Source organism: Salvelinus sp. IW2-2015, linkage group LG23 (assembly GCF_002910315.2).
Source record: "Salvelinus sp. IW2-2015 linkage group LG23, ASM291031v2, whole genome shotgun sequence".
Lineage (NCBI taxonomy): Eukaryota > Metazoa > Chordata > Actinopteri > Salmoniformes > Salmonidae > Salvelinus > Salvelinus sp. IW2-2015.
This window is the reverse complement of record NC_036863.1, coordinates 11,515,098-11,534,723: the sequence shown is the minus strand read 5'-3', so window position 1 is coordinate 11,534,723 and position 19,626 is coordinate 11,515,098. Positions and strand designations below refer to the sequence as shown.

At 44.8% G+C, this 19,626-nt stretch overlaps 1 protein-coding gene across 1 annotated transcript in view; it reads right to left on the bottom strand.

Annotated features, from left to right (window-relative positions):
* Window positions 1-1,299: 1,299 nt before the first annotated feature.
* LOC111951062 (ceramide synthase) overlaps window positions 1,300-19,626 on the bottom strand; it is a 47,582-nt gene continuing 29,255 nt past the window's right edge. Inside the window, exons 3-5 of the mRNA XM_023969043.2 lie at window positions 16,807-17,026; window positions 14,821-14,916; window positions 1,300-12,594 (exon numbers count right to left, since the gene is read on the bottom strand). Coding sequence (XP_023824811.1) covers window positions 12,250-12,594; window positions 14,821-14,916; window positions 16,807-17,026 — 661 coding nt within the window. The 3' untranslated portion in view covers window positions 1,300-12,249. The remainder of the gene's footprint in view (window positions 12,595-14,820; window positions 14,917-16,806; window positions 17,027-19,626) is intronic.

Genomic DNA, 19,626 nt, shown 5'->3' with positions numbered 1-19,626 from the left:
ATCAAGGCGGTGACCGTTCTGTAGGTTCATGCTCTACAACATTCGCAGAGTACGACCCTGCCTCACACAGGAAGCGGCGCAGGTCTAATCCAGGTACTTGCAATGCTCCCGTCTGGATTACTGCAACTCGCTGTTGGCTGGGCTCCCTGCCTGTGCCATTAAACCCTACAACTCATCCAGAACGCCGCAGCCCGTCTGGTGTTCAACCTTCCAAGTTCTCCTCACGTCACCGCCCCGCTCCTCCGCTTCCTCCACTGGCTTCCAGTTGAAGCTCGCATCCGCTACAAGACCATGGTGCTTGCATACGGAGCTGTGAGGGGAACGGCACCTCCGTTACCTTCAGGCTATTCAAAGCCCTACACCCAAACAAGGCTGCGTTCATCCACTCTCTGGCCTGCTCGCCTCCCTACCCTCTGAGGAAGTACAGTTCCGGCTCAGCTCCAGTCAAAACTGTTCTTGCTCTGGCACCCCCAATGGTGGAACAAACTCCCTCACGACGCCAGGTCAGCGGAGTCACATCACACCTTCCGAGACACCTGAACCCCACCTCTTAAGGAATACCTAGATAGGATAAAGTAATCCTTCTACCGCCCCCCCCCCCCTTAAAAGAGTTTAGATGCACTATTGTAAAGTGGTTGTTCCACTGGATATCATAAGGTGAATGCACCAATTTGTAAGTCGCTCTGGATAAGAGCGTCTGCTAAATGACTTAAATGTAAATGTAAAGGACTAGAGTGGAAGACACTGCAGACTTCAGAGATGCACCCAGAGTGAAACAGAGACCAGAGATGCGTTTAGTTCGGTTCAATGTTTTCTACGTTGTGTGACGGTTTGTACTGAACGACATGTTTCTACAAAACTGTGCACACCGTTCTTCAACAGCCTTTGAAGTAGGCTACGCCTGCTCCCGTTTGGTGGGTGTGACGAGGTGTAGCCTGATCAATATGGGAGTGACCATTAGATATCACAAAACTCATGCAGCCAACCATACTCCATCGCCCTCTGGGCCACCATAATCACACCGTTCTTCTACTGGTCATTCAGTACAACACCTTTTCCATTAAATTAAGCAATGTTCTTTCGTATCCAACACAACCCTGGGTGGTGTTCATTGGGTCCCACCATAGAAAAACGATAAACGTTAATGTGTGTTTCTTCTTGGACAACTTCAGGTACCTCCCTGTTTCACTCCATTTCTGAACATTTTCTCAAATTTTGTAGCTACTGAAGAAACCCTAGAGTTCTCTGTGCCAATTGAGGAAGAGGCATGTACAGCAAATAACAGATTCTGGTTCAAAATAATTCATCAAATCAGTTTTATTTGTCTTTAAGGGGTGTCTGATTTCACAAGTTGCAACAAAATAATTCCTCTCAATCAATGCTTAGTTTATTTAATTAAAGAGCCCATTCTCTTCTCAGATAAGAAATTCTTCAAAAAGGGCACACTACAAACAAAAAAACATATATGTATATATCAAATCAGATATATAAATATATATGAAAAAATCAGATAATGTTATCAAAAGTAACAGGAGGCAGAGAGTGTTGAAGGTTGTGAATAAGCTGCATATGGTAAATTACACAGCCAAGATGGGACATGAGATGACAGACACTATTGTGAGGATGGAAGTCCAATTCGGGACAGAAAACGTTAACATACACCATGTACTTTCATAGAGAGAGAGAAAATCATTTGAATTCAAAAACAACGAAGCACAGCAAACTAATTCTGAACTGGAGTATATAAACAAATGTACAGAATCGTGACGAAGGAAGAGAGAAACACACATTGGAAGACTCCCCGTAGGAGTCGACAAACACCTTTTTGTCTTAAGAAAATTAAGATAAAAGTTTGGGGGATTTTTGAACACGTGTACAGTGGTATTGTACTAAGAGGACGATGGGAGTGCATGCAACGGATAAAACTGCCGCCTCCTCGTTTGATAATGCCCCAAGAGTTTGCTTTCATTTGAGTTTTTTACCAAAAGTTGGAGTTTACCCAGAAAGAAAGACAGCCACAACCTGTAAATGCTGCCGACTCTGTTATCGCGCCGAGGTTTGTGGGTATCACAAAGGCAAGGGATACCAATTTGGTTCACTATATCCAGAGTTCTAAATCAAATTTTATTTGTCACATGCGACGAATAACACAACAGGTGTAGAACTTACCATCAAATGCTTACTTACAAGCCCTTTACCAACAATGAAGTTCAAGAAATAGAGTTAAGAATATATTTACTACATACAAATGATAAAATCAATCTGGACCATACATTTGCCCAAAAGTTCTAATCCAATTTTTTTTCTTGATAGTTTTTTAAATTAAAATGTTTCATTAATTTCATCAGCCCAGTTCTACTAATATAACTCTCTTCCCTCTTGTTTTTTTTTTACAACCGATTCAGTCTTAAATCGGAATTTAAATCCACTGGCCAGCCAGTCAGTGGGCCATACCCTCGATAACCCTCCAGACCCATGAGTCCCTTGATAGGAGCGACTGGCCCTGTATGGATGTGTGTGAAATCAAAGCAGCAAAAATACTGGAAATGTAAGCCTGCCACCTCCACACAGCCATTAATCCTGATCACACTGGCCATGCACACCTCACGGTCCACCCCACCAATGTTCCTACATAGACTGGATGTGGATGGATGGTGACCTGGGATAAGGGTTGTGTTAGTGGGGGAGTGGAGACACTGCCATGCAGTCTGGTTGGTAAGCCATGCACTCCCAGTCCTCATTCCTCCCTGGCCGGGTGGGGGTAGGCGGGGGTGGAGATGAATGTTAATGTTTCTCGTCATGATTCTATGATAACATGGTTGACTAAAGTGCCTGACAATCTTTGGTCTACCAACCTTACAGGTTGCGATACCGCAAGCCATGCCAGAACGCATTTGGAAGAAAGCAAAGAAAACAACAGAACAAGCAGGAGAAGACAGCACGACATTCCAGGTATTTTCATATTTCAGAATCCATCATTTTCATCGAAACTCTTGTTTCACTCACAGTTTCACAAATGTTAAAATAAATCTAAGCTATACAGATATATGTTAACACCTTCTTCATCAAACCCTGAGCAAAGAGAGGAACCTCCAAGGAGGCCGAACATAAGACTTCAAACATTATTGTAAAAAAAAACAAAAAGAAACCCAGCCCGGAATAAGAATGAATATAAAGAGGATTATCAGGATATGTGTTTTGAATGCTGACCCTTGAACCGCGGGATTCAAAGGCTCTGGATTGGATTGTCAGGGAAGGGGGTGGGGGATTGCACTTTAGCGACACATCGAGGTGCCCTAAGTTTCAAAGTGTAAGAGACTACTGGCTCTCTATACTCCGCCTCAAACCTCACAACGACATCGAGCTAGCAAGAGACAAAGGGACATTTTAAACGTATACCATAAAAATCCCTAAAGCCATCAATGTCACCCTCACCATATCAGGCCACACCACATATGTCATCAGCTTAAACATCAAATCAAACAATAACAACCCATATGAGAACAACTGAACACTTCAAGATGGGGGCAAATGTCTCTGAAATGTCGATTTAAACCATAAAAGGCTCCCCACAGTGGTAGTCCTGTATTGTGAGGACATTGGTTGTGGCTGTGCTGCATTGAGAGGACATTAGTGGCGTCGACTTGTGAGGGCACGTGTATTCTGCTCTGGCCAATAGGGTTCTGGTCCAAAGTAGTGCACTATATAGGGAATAGGGTGCCAGTTGGGACAGAACCCATGTGTACAGATGATGAGTCTGTCCTTCAGGCGTCTCACTGTGTGCTGTGGACTGACTCAGGAGAACTGCAGACTGCAGTGAGCAGCACATCCAGAGAGCCTTTTTAAAGCCATAATGGCCTCGTTAAGAAAGGGCCCCGTATCCCAATTAACCCTGTGTTCCCTGGACTCTGAGCTGCTGAGTAGAGACTGGACACCTGAAGCCAGTGGCGGCTCCTCTAGACAATGTAGAGTAAGGGTACAAGGAGTGAGCGAGAAAGATGAAGAGACATGAAGGGAGAAAGTGTAACAGACAAAGAAAGAAGGAGGGTAAGAGAGTGCACAATAAGAAGGCCTGGGATGTTTCTAGGAGTGCCGTGGTCGTCTCAGGCAGACAGAAAAAAGACTTGAGTCGAGGCACATTGATAGAGCTAGACTGAGCTGCACCGCCTCACCACTCTCTGCCTCTGAGTCCGGGCCAAACAAGCCCATCATTTAGCAGTAGCAGTATTCAGCTTCCCTCCTTCCCCAGCCTCCTGCCTGCTCTGCCCTGCTCTCGCTCCAGCGGTTATAGAACAAGCCGTCTGCTAACTGTCTGCCAGCAGGCCCGCAGTGCACTCATCACTTTCACACACGACCGCCCCGGGAAGCAGGGTCCAACATTAACTTTTTTTCCTACTGGACCGAACAAAATTTCTACTGGCCCAGACATGGGGTAGTTTATAAATGCATTAGGGTCATGGAGGGCCTAGGTTGACCTGCTTTCACTCTATTCAGCTAGTAATAGGCTACATTTGGATATTAGGGTATATATTAAAAAGCTGTGTAATATAATTTAGCAATGTAAGACATTCTATTCTTTAAAATGGCATTGTATTAATTGTTTTTTGTTTCTTAAATTAGGAGATTTGTTTTATCTCAAAATAGGACGATGCCACGTTAAGACAACTGCTTTTCAAAAGAGATATCTGGCTACAGTAGCCTAGCAAAGATGAACGCTAGGTGTCTTTTAGCATTCGTTTTGCAGACTTACAGTAGCTACTAGCCAGTCTATTGCTAGTTTTTTTCACTATTAAAAGGTTAACTTCTTTTGTGATTCACTTTCCCTAAAATAAAAAAGCTCAGTGAGTGGATTGATGAGTGCTTGTGTGTGCAGTGTGAAGGCATCAACTCATGTATTACTTGAGTGCTCGAGAAGTTGTAACTCGCAAGGATCGTGGTTGAATGAATAGCCAATCATATTGCTCAGATACAAATAGCATTACTTTTCCGTGTGCAGTCTTCAATGGTTTTCTATGGCAGACTGCGATACAGCCGGTAAATGGTTTTCTATGGCAGACTGCGATACAGCAGGTAAATGGTTTTCTATGGCAGACTGCGATACAGCAGGTAAATGTTCAATTGGAACTCCAAAATGCACTGAGAAGTTACTGACCCGGTCTTGCTAGTGACTGACGAGATCCACTGGCACGACAAATTTTAGTTTTTTTTTACTGGCCCCGGGCCAGCGGGCCATCGTTAATGTCGGACCCTGCCCGGAAGCACAGTGGCCCGGTTTAGTTTGGGCCCGGTTTGGCTCTGGACTGGAGTGTTTTCTGCAGAAAACAGCTGAGTCCCCACAATGCAACTGTCCCCTATAAAGGAAAGCAAGTCCCCACAATGCAGCAGTCTCCTACACAGGAGAGCAGAACCCACACAATGTAGTAGTGTCCTACAGAGAAGAGCAGAGTCCCCACAATACAGTAGTCTCCTACAGAGAGCAAAGTCCCCACAATGCAAGCTTGAACTTGCAAACAGAACTTCAGGGGACAGGGTCACGTTAATGTCGAACCCTGCCCGGAAGCACAGTGGCCCAGTTTGGCTCTGGACTAGAGTGTTTTTCTGCAGAAAACAGCTTTGTCCCCACAATGCAGTAGTCTCCTACAGAGAGCAAAGTCCCCACAATGCAAGCTTGAACTTGAAAACAGAACTTCAGGGGACAGGGCCACATTGACATAACTGATGCAAAGGAGCAGAACGAGGGTCTGTACATAGATCACCTTTGTTGAATGTGCCACAAATAATGCATCCTGACCAGGGACCACTACTTATTAAAATAGCCTCCAAGACCTGATAATGTTAATTAAAATCATTATGATTAACTCAAGCTAAAATGTAGTCAGCACATGTAGGTTTGAAGCAAAGTTGTTTTTGTTACCACACACACACACAAACTCCCCTCCTTTCTCTAATGTATTCAATTGCCTAGGTCAGCATGTTTATGTCTGCTCAGCATTAAACCTAGAATCATGTTTTGAGTTTGAGCAAAAATACAGTGTGTGTGTGTGTGTGTGTACACATGATATAAATGTACCTCTCAAGTGTAGTTTGATGGCTTCAGACTAAGTGCTAACAGAAGCTTCTAATTAAGGTTGTCATCATAAAAAAATTGCGTTCATTTGGTAATGTTTTCTCTAAAAACACATTTTGTTATTATTATCCTGTATTTGCAGCCCTATGATTGGTGCTCCATGCTAGCAGCGCTGATGCCAACACAAAGTCACTTCCTCGTTGCCATTATAAACACATGCCATGGATGGGCACTCTGGTTAAAATCACCAGCACTTAAATTTAGCTGTAAATTTGTAATAATTATCTACACGTTAACATTATTTCATTCATTTATACAGAATTATTGCCTTCATATTGGAAGGCTAAGGAGGAATATTTTTAAGAGAATAACATAAAACTCAAGGCTGTATGGGTTTTGTGACCAATATGAGGTGGATCACATTTAAAAATGGTGCATTGTATAAGTATGACTGAGGTCATTTCCCACCTAGCTGACCTTTCCTAAGGAGCCAACCAAGTAAGGGACAACTCTAAATTCATCCCCACAACAGGAAATCATGAGGGAAAGTAGAATGTATGAAATGAGTGTGTCGCCACCACCAACACTTTCTTCTTCTTCTATTCGACAATCTTTGCGAAAATAAATCATTCTGGAACAGGGTCGCATGCAGCTGTGTAGTCATCCTGCTCCAGCATCATGCTAGGAACCTTACTGTTTTTATATCTAAACATCAGGTTAATCTATTCTACGTGGGGTTTTACATTGTCCTCGCCGTTTTCGACCTCGCCCGTTTTATTGCTCTAACTCAGTGGTTCCCAACTCCAGTCCTCAACAGCACACACTTTTGTTGTAGCCCTGGACAAACATATCTGATTCAACTCATTGAGGGCCTGATGATTAGTTGACAAGTTGAACCAGGTGTGCTTCTCTGGGACTACAATAAAAATGTGAACTGTTGGGGGTACTCGAGGACCTGAGTCGGGAACCAGTGCTCTAACTGACGCCTTGTGAGCAGTCCTTGGTGGGCACCATTTGACGTTAAAGAGGAACTGACAGCGTTTTGGCACCATTAAATCTCATTAAAACATGGCGCATTTCTTTACATTTTGTGACAAATGAGTACATAGATATGGTCATTTCACGTTTTTATCCATTCATAGAATGTTTGGGAATGACGTCGAGTCGGGTATTTGTGAAAATTCTATAGTAATATGAGTGGGAAAGTGGCTGTGTGTCTGGGCAATTAATAGACACAGCACTGGTTTAAACAAAAACAAATAAAAAAGTATCAGTATTGTCCCGGATCAGAATCTTCACAGGCCGGCACGCCGTACCTAATCAGAGCTACAGTTGGCCTATATGCAAATAAGCCATTGCCATATGGGGATAATGCCATTCACTTTGAACTGTGTTTACAGGCAGTTACAACAGCACATTAGGTCATAGAAAGCGCTCAGCAAAACCCACAAAATACACTTGAATGGTTTTCTTTAAAATGGGCAGTTCAGTCAAAAATGTGATTTCCAGTTTTTAAAAGAATTATATTCCAATTTTCACACTATAAAGGTTGAAATAACACTCTGAAATTGTGAAAATTATGATAATAACCTTTTAGTAAGAGCTTTGTGGAAGACAAAAAACATACTCTTGGAATTTCAACCTGCTCAGGTGGGATGGAGTTTTTGGCCAACAGCATGACATCACAATCTGATCGGATTATTCTGACCAATGACCATTCAACTTTTATTTGCATATGTTTCCTCCTACTTTGAAGGGGTAAGCGGGGTAGGCTCTAGACCAGGAGTGGGCAAACTATTTGGCTTGAGGGCCACATCAGGATTTCGAAATTCAACGTAGGGCTGCACGTTTTTTGTTTGTCAAAATCTATTTGCGGGCCAGAAAAAGTGCAGTTATTTGAAAATATATAGGTCCATTATAATTTCTACATATCTTCTATCTAGTTTTAGACATTCAACACAGTGGCCTGGATTGTTTTTTTAACCCATAATAATTCCCCCCACCCCCAACAAACAAAAAAAACTCCCGCCGGCCGGATTGAACGGGCTTGCCAGCGGGCCGTAGTTTGCCTACCCCTGCTCTAGACAGGAGTCTAGACGATCCTATCCACCAATTAGGGCTGTGTATGTAAATATATTTACATAGGTATCAACACACCCACACAATCAGACTGAGCATTTCAATGGCAAAACGAGGCTCAGGTAAATAAAAAAAGTTATTTTCATGAAATAAAACTGTGATTTATTAAACATATATCATTGATTTAAAATGAAAAATAATGCATGGGGGCTTTAAATATGTAAATACCAGAAGTTAAATCTAGTGAGGGATAAACTCAGTCAAACCTTTTCAGCGTGTGGTTACACTGATACAATGGGGAATAGCCTGCTTGCTCGCCCTGTTGTAGCCTGCCGTCTGTCCCATAACCCACGTTTTTTACAATTTAACGGGATTTACCAGCTTGCACATTTGATCGATACCAAATACATTTGATTGACAACTAAGATATATAGTAACTGTGGATAACAGTCATTCAGGTTCAGAAGTGAGTCAGATTTCTTGTTAGCTAGCGAACCAAATGACAACTGCAACTTAGCAGTCTGTCAGGGCCTCCCGTGGCGCAGCGGTGTAAGGCTGCTTGACGCATCACTACAGATCCGGGTTGTGTTGCAGCTGGCCGCAACAGGGAGACCCATGAGGCGTCGCACAATTGGCCCAGCGTTGTCCAGGTTAGGGAAGGGTTTGGCCGGCCGGGTGTCCTTGTCCCATCGCGCTCTAGCGACTCCTGTTGCGAGCCGGGCGCATGCACGCTGACACGGTCGCCAGTTGTACGGTGTTTCCTCCGACACATTGGTGCGGCTGGCTTCCAGGTTGAGCGAGCAGTGTGTCAAGAAGCAGTGTGGCTTGGCAGGGTCGTGTTTCGGAGGATGCATGGCTCTCGACCTTCGCCTCTCCTGAGTCCGTAGGGAGTTGCAGCAATGGAACAAGACTAACTACCAATTGGGGGGGGGAAATAAAAAAAATAATATAAAGTCTGTCACTTACCCACTCATCCAAGCGTTGACATTAAATCCTCCCAGCAGCTAGCTAGGTACAAGGTAATGTGTTTTTAGCTTGCCCAAAAATACATAAAAAGATCAGATAGCCTATTAGCCACGTTGACTTGTGATCATTGCCCTTGCTAGTTTTGTCGAAAATATTGAACGAGTGAAACTTAAACAGTTCTTTACTCGAATGGCTGTAAGCAGCAAACAATGTAAATCACAGCTCATACAACCTGATAGCAATATTTTTTACACTACCAAGAACGTATTGGTAAAATATATTAATCATGCATTGACTGCATCCATCTATTCTGCCACCAATACCAGACTACACATCATGGAATTTTTTGTAAAATCTAACTTATATATACAGTACCAGGCAAAAGTTTGGACACACCTACTCAGTCAAGGGTTTTTCTAAATTTTTTACTATTTTCTACTATGTAGAATAATAGTGAAGACATCAAAAATATGAAATAACACATGGAATAATGAAGTAACCAAAAAAGTGTTGCACAAATCTAAATATATTTTATATTCTTCAAAGTAGCCCTCCTTTGCCTTGATGACAGCTTTGCACACTCTTGGCATTCTCTCAACCAGCTTCACGAGAATGCTTTTCTTGAAGGAGTTCCCACATATGCTGAGCACTTGTTAGCTGCTTGTTAGCTTGTTAGCTGTGGTCCAACTCATCCCAAACCATCTTAATTAGGTCGAGGTCGGGTAATTGTGGAGGCCAGGTCATCTGATGCATCACTCTCCTTCTTGGTCAAATAGCCCTTCCACAGCCTGGAGTTGTGTTTTGGGTCATTGTCCTGTTGAAAAACAAATGAAAAGTCCCACTAAGCGCAAACCATATGGGATGGCGTATCGCTACAGAATGCTGTGGTAGCCATGCTGGTTAAGTGTGCCTTGAATTCTAAATAAATCAGACTGTCACCAGCAAAGCACCCCCACACCTCCTCCTCCATGCTTCACGGTGGGAACCACACATGTGGAGATCATCCATTCACCTACTCTGCGTTTCACAAAGACACGGCGGTTGGAAGGCCTGACACGACCATGAAGGCCTGAATCACAGTCTCCTCTGAACAGTGGATGTTGAGATGTCTTTTACTTGAACTCTGTGAAACATTCATTTTGGTTACTACATGATTCCATGTGTTATTTCATAGTTTTAATGTCTTCATTATTATTCTACAATGTAGAAAATAGTAAAAATAAAGAAAAACCCTGGAATGAGTAGGTGTGTCCAAACTTTTGACTGATATATATATATATATATATATATTAAAATATATATTAAAATAACCTCTTATAAAGTTGGTTTTGAGGGATAAACTGGGAATTTGAAATTTTGGAGTGATATTATGATTGTCTATTTCATATCTGCAAAGTAGTTAAAACGGTGTCAGTTCCACTTTAAATGGGACGCCCAGGGGTATACAAGCCCCTCCCATGTGGCCCCCAGACCCCTTTGCCAGAGGGCAGCATTGACCTAACAGAAGCACCCCTGACACCTTTTGCCGGAGGGCAAAATGTACCTAACAGAAGCACCTAACCACCCATACCCGGCAAACTTGACCTCGAGTGACCGTAAAGTCTTGTGTCTCCACCCATTAAAAGCAGCTTCAGTTGTCGCTGTAGCAACCGAGCCGAACCCGGGACTAAACAACCTACCCCATTCCTTCTAATGCCGCTGTAGCGCTCCCAGAGAAGTCCAAAGATGGTGGATAAATGAAGATAGTTCACTCAGGCCGTTTACCATATCATTTTTTTTTTCCAGTTCAGGTGTATTTAAGGGGGTGGCTCTCCCATAGACACCAATGTAATAGCAGCTGGGTCTGGTCTACCTCGTTCGTGGACTTCCATTGAAACAGAAAAAATGAGGGAGTGGGATCTCTCGCTTGCTCTTCCGTCTCTGAGAAGTCCTGCGTGTGTAAACATACGGACAAATCTTTTGCTAAGCCTCCCCCTTTAGGCAGGGAGGACACAGCACATAATATAGAGGCTCCTCCCCCTCTCTGGGGAGGGGTGGGGCTTGTGATGCCCCACCCCCTGTGTGACACTGAGGGGTGGGGCTTATAGACTGTAAACAGACGCAGCAGGGCAGCACACAGAACTCTGTTGGGCCATAAACAACAAAGGAGGAAGACGGGAGCGCTGCAGGCGCACCGATTGGCCAGCGGCAGCAGCCATAGAGACAGGCAAATGAGGAGAAAGGACAATGGGAGGTGTCAAAGTGGATAAAGGAGAGTGGGGTTCCACAATCCAATCACATTAAATGGGTTTTTTGTGTAGGTATGCTGGTGCAAAGAGCTTGGAGCAAACATTTCTACTTCATTGTCTCCTTCAAATGTGGATGAGGTGACACCCGTACCTAGCTTAGTACATCCCATCCATCCCATCTCCTCCTTTCCCTCTGGTCTTTTAAAGATCAGGACTGGGTGGGTGGACAAACACTTCATAAAATGGGGATCTTCAAAACTTGACACTTAAAAATCATTGACACCAAATAGAACAAATCAAGAAATTCTACAGACACATTCTACACACATCTACACTGTAACAGACCCTCCACTCAGCAGATCTAGTAATAGAGGGGCAGGGGGCGAGGCTGGGGGAGTGTCTCAACACTGCACAGGTCACGTAATATGGGGGAAGAAGCAAGACCCCCCCCCAATCCCCCCAACAAAAAAAGCCAGGAGTTCCATTCTCAGTCTTCTTCATATCCTTTCGGGAAACTCCACTGTAGCACTCCAAATATAACCCATGTCCAGTCCCTATAATCCAGAAAGAGGGGGGTGGGGGGGTAGGAACCCCAAAAAAGATCTAAGGAGGGGGGTCAAAAATCATCATCAGTATCGCTTGGACTGGGCATGGGTGGAAGAGCAGTAGCTAGTGTTATCATAGTAGTAACGATAGTAGTAGTAGTAGAAGTAGTGATAATAGTAGTAGTAGTAGTAGTAGTTTTGGGGAGACTGTGGTAAGTAGCCATAGTGCCTTTGCAGTAGTAGTAGTAAGTAGTAAATAGTAGTCAATGGTGGTTCGTTTTTGTGTGACTCGAGCGCAGGTAGAGTAGAGAGAACCAAGAAAGATCCGAGAGAGCGCAATGGTGACGGAGTGACCTCTCCAGCTCTAATGGTTTCCCTTGGGTTGGTTGTCCGTGAGGGAGGGGCTAGGTGGGGGCAGGGGGGAGGAGTCCTGGCTGCCGGCAGCAGCGGTGGCGTGACGCTGGCGCTGGTAGAGCCGCCAGCCCTTGCGGCAAAGCAGCACGAACCAGTAGACCTGCGGCGCCAGGATGCATAAGTTGCCCAGGTTGACCGACAGCGTCAGATGGAACGGCACACCGTAGATGGGGATGCCGTAGTGGCGGCCGTAGACCCAGTACATGTAGGGAAAGAGGGCGATTCGACACAGGAAGAAGCTGAGCAGCACCATGCCCCCATTGGCCTTGTGGACCCAGCAGTCCTGCAGACCCAGCTATGACAAACAAGAGGAGAGGAGGGAAGGATGTGTTGGGAAAATATTCAAAAGAGAGAGAGAAAAGAGGTCATTATATGGTCAAACAGTGTTGAAATTCTAAGTGAGCAGAACATAAACTGGTCTGGAATACCTGGGCCTGTTCAAATACTTTGAAAATGCATTCTTCCTTCCTTCCTCCTTTCCATGATGAAATTACTGATCTGACACGACAGAACTGGTGAACTCTATGATGTGGTACCCATGCATAATGATAGGTCAGTTGATACACCATTACAGGAAGGGAAGGAGGCATTCTAACAGGGCCCATAAGTGACAGTGGCTCTGCAGTAACCAACCAGTCCACCAGAGGGAGCTGTGAGTAAAGACAGAGAGTGGCCCCAAAGATTTTTTATAATTAAACCAAGATAGCCCACAGCCTGTCGTTTACAATGGGAACAAATGAGCCATAGTGGGCAAAACAAGCAGGGAGGGGGGCAGAGCCAAGCACAAGCTAGCGAGATCCTGCATTCTAGCATCATCTGCATAATTCTGTGAAATGCACCTGTGCAATAACTCAATTTGCCTTTGCACTCCTTCTAAACAACGCAAATTTTTCAAACTTTTGCAAAGGCTTAAGTTTACAAACCTAAAGTCCACTCTGTTTATAACAGATTCTAGTTTTGGGAACAGAAAACTGTATTGAAATCAAATGTTTCATTGATGAGGAAATGTGCAGAATTTCGTCCAAAATCCATCTCCTTCCATCTTCTCCCACTGCCGGCCACTGGGCTTCCTCTTCTCACTACCATATGGCAACCGGATGCTTCACATTTAAACATCCAGCATCCATCTGTCTCATTGTTCTATATGTGGCAGGCGGCCCTACTGACTGAAGAGACAGATGTCAGCAGAAAGGGAGCTGGAGGGCAAGAGGACTGCCTGCTCACTGCTCTGCTTTTTTGTGATACACACATACCAAAAGTGTGCATTTAGTGAGTGGCTGTACGCATACAAGTACATTCACTACATTACCAAATTACCAAATATGGACACCTGCTCGTCGAACATCTCATTCCAAAATCATGGGCATTAATATGGAGTTGGTCCCCCCTTTGCTGCTATAACAGCCTCCACTCTTCTGGGAAGGCTTTCCACTAATAGTTGGAACATTGCTGCGGGGACTTGCTTCCATTCAGCCACAAGAGCATTAGTGAGGTCGGGCATTGATGTTGGGCGATTAGGCCTGGCTCGCAGTCGGTGTTCCAATTAATCCCAAAGATGTTTGATGGGGTTGAGGTCAGGGATCTGTGCAGGCAAGTCAAGTTCTTCCACACCGATCACGACAAACCATTTCTTTATGGATCTCGTTTGGTGCACGGGGGCATTGTCCTGCTGAAACAGGAGAGGGCCTTCCCCAAAATGTTACCAGAAAGTTGAAAGCACAGAATCGTCTAGAATGTAATTGTATGCTCTAGCATTAAGATTTCCCTTCACTGGAACTAAGGGGCCTAGCCCGAACCATGAAAAACAGCCCCAGACCATTATTCCTCCTCCGCCAAACTTTACAGTTGGCGGTATGCATTCGGGCAGATAGCGTTCTCCTAGCATCCGCCAAACCCAGATTCGTCCGTCGGACTGCCAGATGGTGAAGAGTGATTCATCACTCCAGAGAACGCGTTTCCACTGCTCCAGAGTCCAATGGCGGCGAGCTTTACACCACTCCAGCCGATGCTTGGCATGGCTGCTCGGCCATGGAAACCCATTTCATGAAGCTCCCTACAGCAGTTCTTGTGCTGACGTTGCTTCCAGAGGCAGTTTGGAACGCGGTAGTAAGTGTGGCAACCGAGAACAGATGATTTTTACACACTTCAGCACTCGGTAGTCCCGTTCTGTGAGCTTGTGTGGCCTACCACTTTGTGGCTGAGCGGTTGTTGCTCTTAGACATTTCCACTTCACAATAACAGCACTTACAGTTGACCGGGGCAGCTCTAGCAAAGCAGAAATTTGACAAACTGACTTGTTGGAAAGGTGGCATCCTATGACGGTGACATGTTGAAAGTCACTGAGATCTTCAGTTAGGCCATTCTACTGCCGATGTTTGTCTATGGAGATTGCATGGCTGTGTGCTTGATTTTATACACTTGTCAGCAACGGTGTGGCTGAAATAGCCGAATCCACTAATTTGAAGGGTGTCTCATACTTTTGTGTATATAGCGTATCTATACATTGTTAGGTGTGTGTCACCTGGATGAGGATCTTCCCTAAGGAGACGAAGGGCGTGCTGAGCTCTGTGAGAAACAGGCAGCCAATGAAGTAGTCTCCCTGGTCCCTCCTGAAGAACTGAAAAGGCACAGGGAGGGAGATAACACACCGTTACTACAGTCTGATACAAGACCATACACACACATGTATGCTTATACACACGCACACACACACACACAACCCCCCCCAGTACTTTAGAACAGAAAGGCATTGGAGAATGGATTGTCCCTACAGCTGCACATACAAAAACAGGAGTCAGGACCTGGCTCAATAACACCAACAAGGCCACAAACCAACAGAGAAGAGAAACCAGGCTCAGAAACGAGAGGAAATACCTGGACACTCCAATAAGAAACACTCGTATTTCATTGCAAAAGGTTTCTGTTGAGTACACTAATGAATACGAGCCAGACTTATGCCATGAGCCCAGTCAGTATGGGAAGAGAATGGATCACTATGAGTAAACGTAAGGAGGAGTGTATTGATGGAAGCTGCAGACAAGGATGCCAAACAGAGAGGGCTCTGTGTGTGTTTCATGTGTGTGTGTTAGACATGGCTGTGTGTGCGTGCGTGTGATGTGATGATTAATAAACCAGTAGCGTGCGGGTGCGAAGGGTAAGACACAAACTCTGCCATCTGCCCAATGGAAGAATGACCTGCAGCACACACTGCTGCTATGTAACACTACATCTACCTACACACACCTACCTACCCACTGTACCTTCCTGCTGGACCAGGCCGCTGTGTGTGTGTGTGTAATACATGTCAGTGCGTGTTACCTGTGTGTGTGGGAGGGGAACAAAGCAGGGAGCGAGGGAAGAGGAGGAGGAGAGGAGGATTTCAGTAGCTGGAGCCTGAATAATGGAGGGGGGGTAAGGTGATCTCATATCACCATTGACAGCCACTGCAAACACAGGGGTCAGGTTTCCAATGCACCTGGCCTCCTCGCTACATGAAATGGACGCTAACACGACCTGTGTGTGTGTGTCTGTGTAGGTAGGTTCGCTGTCGATTACTGTATTATACACTCATCTGTCGTTATGCGGCTATTAGCTAGCGTTCTCGACTGAAAATGCTGTGGAGGGGAAGACTGAAGACGGCAAACTAATAGAAGGAAAATATCAGCTAGTCTCTACCTCTTGTATCATTGTCAAAGCACTTGTCAAATAGGGTTAGTGCCATCTCTCTCTTTCTCTCTTAGCCTCTCCCTCCATCATTCACTCATCCCTTTTCTCTCCCCTCTTTTGACCCTCCCTCTCATCAATGTCAGGAAGCAGAATGGTCAACAGGGTATCCCGTCTTCCTCCTTCCCTCCCTCTCTCTATATTCTCTCTCACCAGAGTGATGAGCAGCACAATGGTCAGAAGGCCCATGTCACTTTATCACTCTCCCTCCCCTCCTCCTCTCTCACGTCTCCCCTCCTCCTCTCCCACGTCTCCCCTCCTCCTCTCCCACGTCTCCCCTCCTCCTCTCGTCAGTGGCAGGCAGCAGAATGTTCAGCAGGGCATTAAAACCTCCCCGTTTTTCTGGCCTCAGAGAGTCTGTATGTGTGTGTTACTGACCAGAGTGATGGGCAGAGACAGGGACAAGAGAGGCATGAGACTGAGGCCAGAGAGTCTGTGTCTGTGTGTTACTGACCAGAGTGATGGGCAGAGACAGGGACAAGAGAGGCATGAGACTGAGGCCAGAGAGAGTCTGTGTGTGTGTGTGTTACTGACCAGGGTGACGGGCAGAGACAGGGACAAGAGAGGCATGAGACTGAGGCCAGAGAGAGTCTGTGTGTGTGTGTGTGTGTGTGTGTGTTACTGACCAGGGTGATGGGCAGAGACAGGGACAAGAGAGGCATGAGACTGAGGCCAGAGAGAGTCTGTGTGTGTGTGTTACTGACCAGGGTGATGGGCAGAGACAGGGACAAGAGAGGCATGAGACTGAGGCCAGAGAGAGTCTGTGTGTGTGTGTGTTACTGACCAGAGTGACGGGCAGCAAGATGGTGAGCAGGGCGATGTGGTGGAGCACCAGTAGGAACTCGCGGCGGACAAACGAGTTGACCGTGGTCAGCGAGTGCTCCTTGTACTCCTCGTGGCCCTTGACCCGGAAGCGGTAGTAGTGGCTTAGGTACATGGCATAGATATCGTATGTCATGTAGGGTACGCCGTACCAGATGACAAAGTAGGTGGCCAGCCAGTACCTGAGAGAGAGGGAGGGAAACAAGCGTTTCTTATTGGACACGTTCAGGTTAGTCCCTCCCCGTTTTGGCTGTTTGCTTGTGTTTGGTTCCTAGTGAATACAACCCAAGGTCATGTTCATTAGTGACTTCAGATTGTCCCTCCACATTATGGCCCCTTTGGTTCCGTACGTTCCTAGTGACGTACGACCTAGTGTGGGTGTGTTTAGTGATGTGAAAAGTTCAGAGTATCGTAAAATGGATAGAATAGAATGAATAGCGCTGATCTGGCATACAATATTAATAATAACATGATACATTTCTATCTGAATGTTCTGTAATGTTGTATACTCCAAAACAGGCCCCAGGTAGCCTAGCGGTTAAGAGCTTTGGGCCAGTGACCGAAAGGTCACTAGTTTGAATCCCCAGCCCGCAAGATGGAAAAATCTGCCGTTCTGCCCTTGAGCAAGGCAGGCTTGGGCGGTATACCGTATACCGGGGTATTTGGAAAAAGCCATGGGATGGTTTTTAAATGCGGTCAAAACTATTAAATTTTTTCTATAGATTTGAATATTTGTAGCTACTTTTTAAGCTAATAACTGCAGTCAACTTGTGCTATATGTTAGGAGATAAATCAGATTGCGTCCCTCATTTCACTTGTCACATTATTTGACATTATGAAGCTTACCGTAGTTCCCCAGAACAGTTGAGCCAGTCATGTATTTTTTTGTAAAAAGCACAACGGGAGAAAGTGGGAGCTGTCGTTCTATATATGCAATTCACTACTAAATGTTAGCCATCAGATATCTAATAATGGCTTTCTGACAGAAGTCAAAGAGCTCTGGATGAGTTCTGTACAGTTGCCATTTTTCCCCTGTGCTTGCCATTAGCGTTTTTTTCTATCCTCCATTCTTCTCCCCTCTGCACCGTGTACACATGCTGCTCTTCCTTCAAAGAAGCATGCATCACAACTATATTCATTTGTACAATTTATCTCAATTCACTTTTGCTTGTAAAATGTCCACACTTACAGAAAATGACATTCGGTAGCTACTTGCTATGCTTATATAACTTTATGAGCTGGATTTGCCTGTCTTTGCAATTAGTTTGTTTGTTTTCGCTTGTTAGCATTTTGCTAACAAGCGAAAAATTATGTGATTTCACTACTAGTTTGTGCAATTTTTTTCAGGATTCTGGTAATAGAGCCCAATGGGATTTCTTTGCTTCTTTAGCGCCCCCTTGTGTGCTACGCCGGTAATACCGTAAATCCCGGGATGAGAGAAGGTCGGTATGTCGATATGAAAAGCTGTATACCACCAAAGCCTATAGTTAACCCCCAACAACAACTGCTCCCGGGTGCCGATGATGTGGACGTCGAATAACGCAGCCCCCCGCACCTCTCCGATTCAGATGGGCTGGATTAAATGCGGAAGACACATTTCGGTTGAATGCATTCAGTTGTGCACCTGACTAGGTATTGCCTTTCCATTTCCCAGATTCTTTCTGTGTGTATGGGGAGTGAGAAGTCTCGAGGAAGTTTCATCCTGTGTTTGAGTTGATACAGCATGACACATTTTCCTGCGACACTCATGTGCGAGCAAGCACTCTCAGACACATGAGTGATCATGTACACAACAACAGGGCTATACAGGCAGCTAAGCTTATGGTGCAACTGTAATAAAGAAATGAAGAGCTTGGGAGTGAGCAGCACAGGAACAGACTGCCCCTAATAAAAGCAGATTGCTACTGGTTCATATCATGACCGGCCAGAACAGCATTGGTGACCTTTGACCCCCTCAGTAGATTCAACCTTCACCCTGTATTATAAGGTCACCAGACAGCCATGATGGCTTAACATGCCAGGAAGTGCTTAGGGTAAACTGGGTAGTAAAGCTAGTGAGTTTCTCTCTTGGTCCCTGTGTGGCTCAGTTGGTAAGAGAAGTGTGAGCCAAGTGGGCAAAAAGGTTGTGGGTTCAATTCCCTCAGGGGTCATATACATACAGTACCAGTCAAATGTTTGTACATACTTACTCATTAAAGGGTTTTTCCTTTCTTACTATTTTCTACATTGTAGTAATGAAGACATCAAAACTATGAAATAACACATATGGAATCATGTAGTAACCAAAAAAGTGTTAAACAAATCAAAATATATTTTATATTTGAGATTCTTCAAAATAGACACCCTTTGCCTTGATGATCGCTTTGCACACTCTTGGAATTCTCTCAACCAGCTTCATGAGGTAGTCACCTGGAATGCATTTCAATTAACAGGTGTGCTTTGTTAAAATGTATTTGTGGAATTTCTTTCCTTCTTAATGCGTTAATGCGTTTGAGCCAATCAGTTGTGTTGTAACAAGGTAGGGGTGGTATAAAGAAGATAGCCCTATTTGGTAAAAGACGAAGGCCATATTCTGGCAAGAACAGCTAAAATGAGCAAAGAGAAACAACAATCCATCATTACTTTAAGACATGAAGGTCAGTCAATGTGGAACATTTCAAGAACTTTGAAAGTTTCTTCAAGTGCAGTCGCAAAAACCATCAAGCGCTATAATGAAATTGTCTCTCATGAGGACCGCCACAGGAAAGCAAGACCCAGAGTTACCTCTGCTGCAAAGGATAAG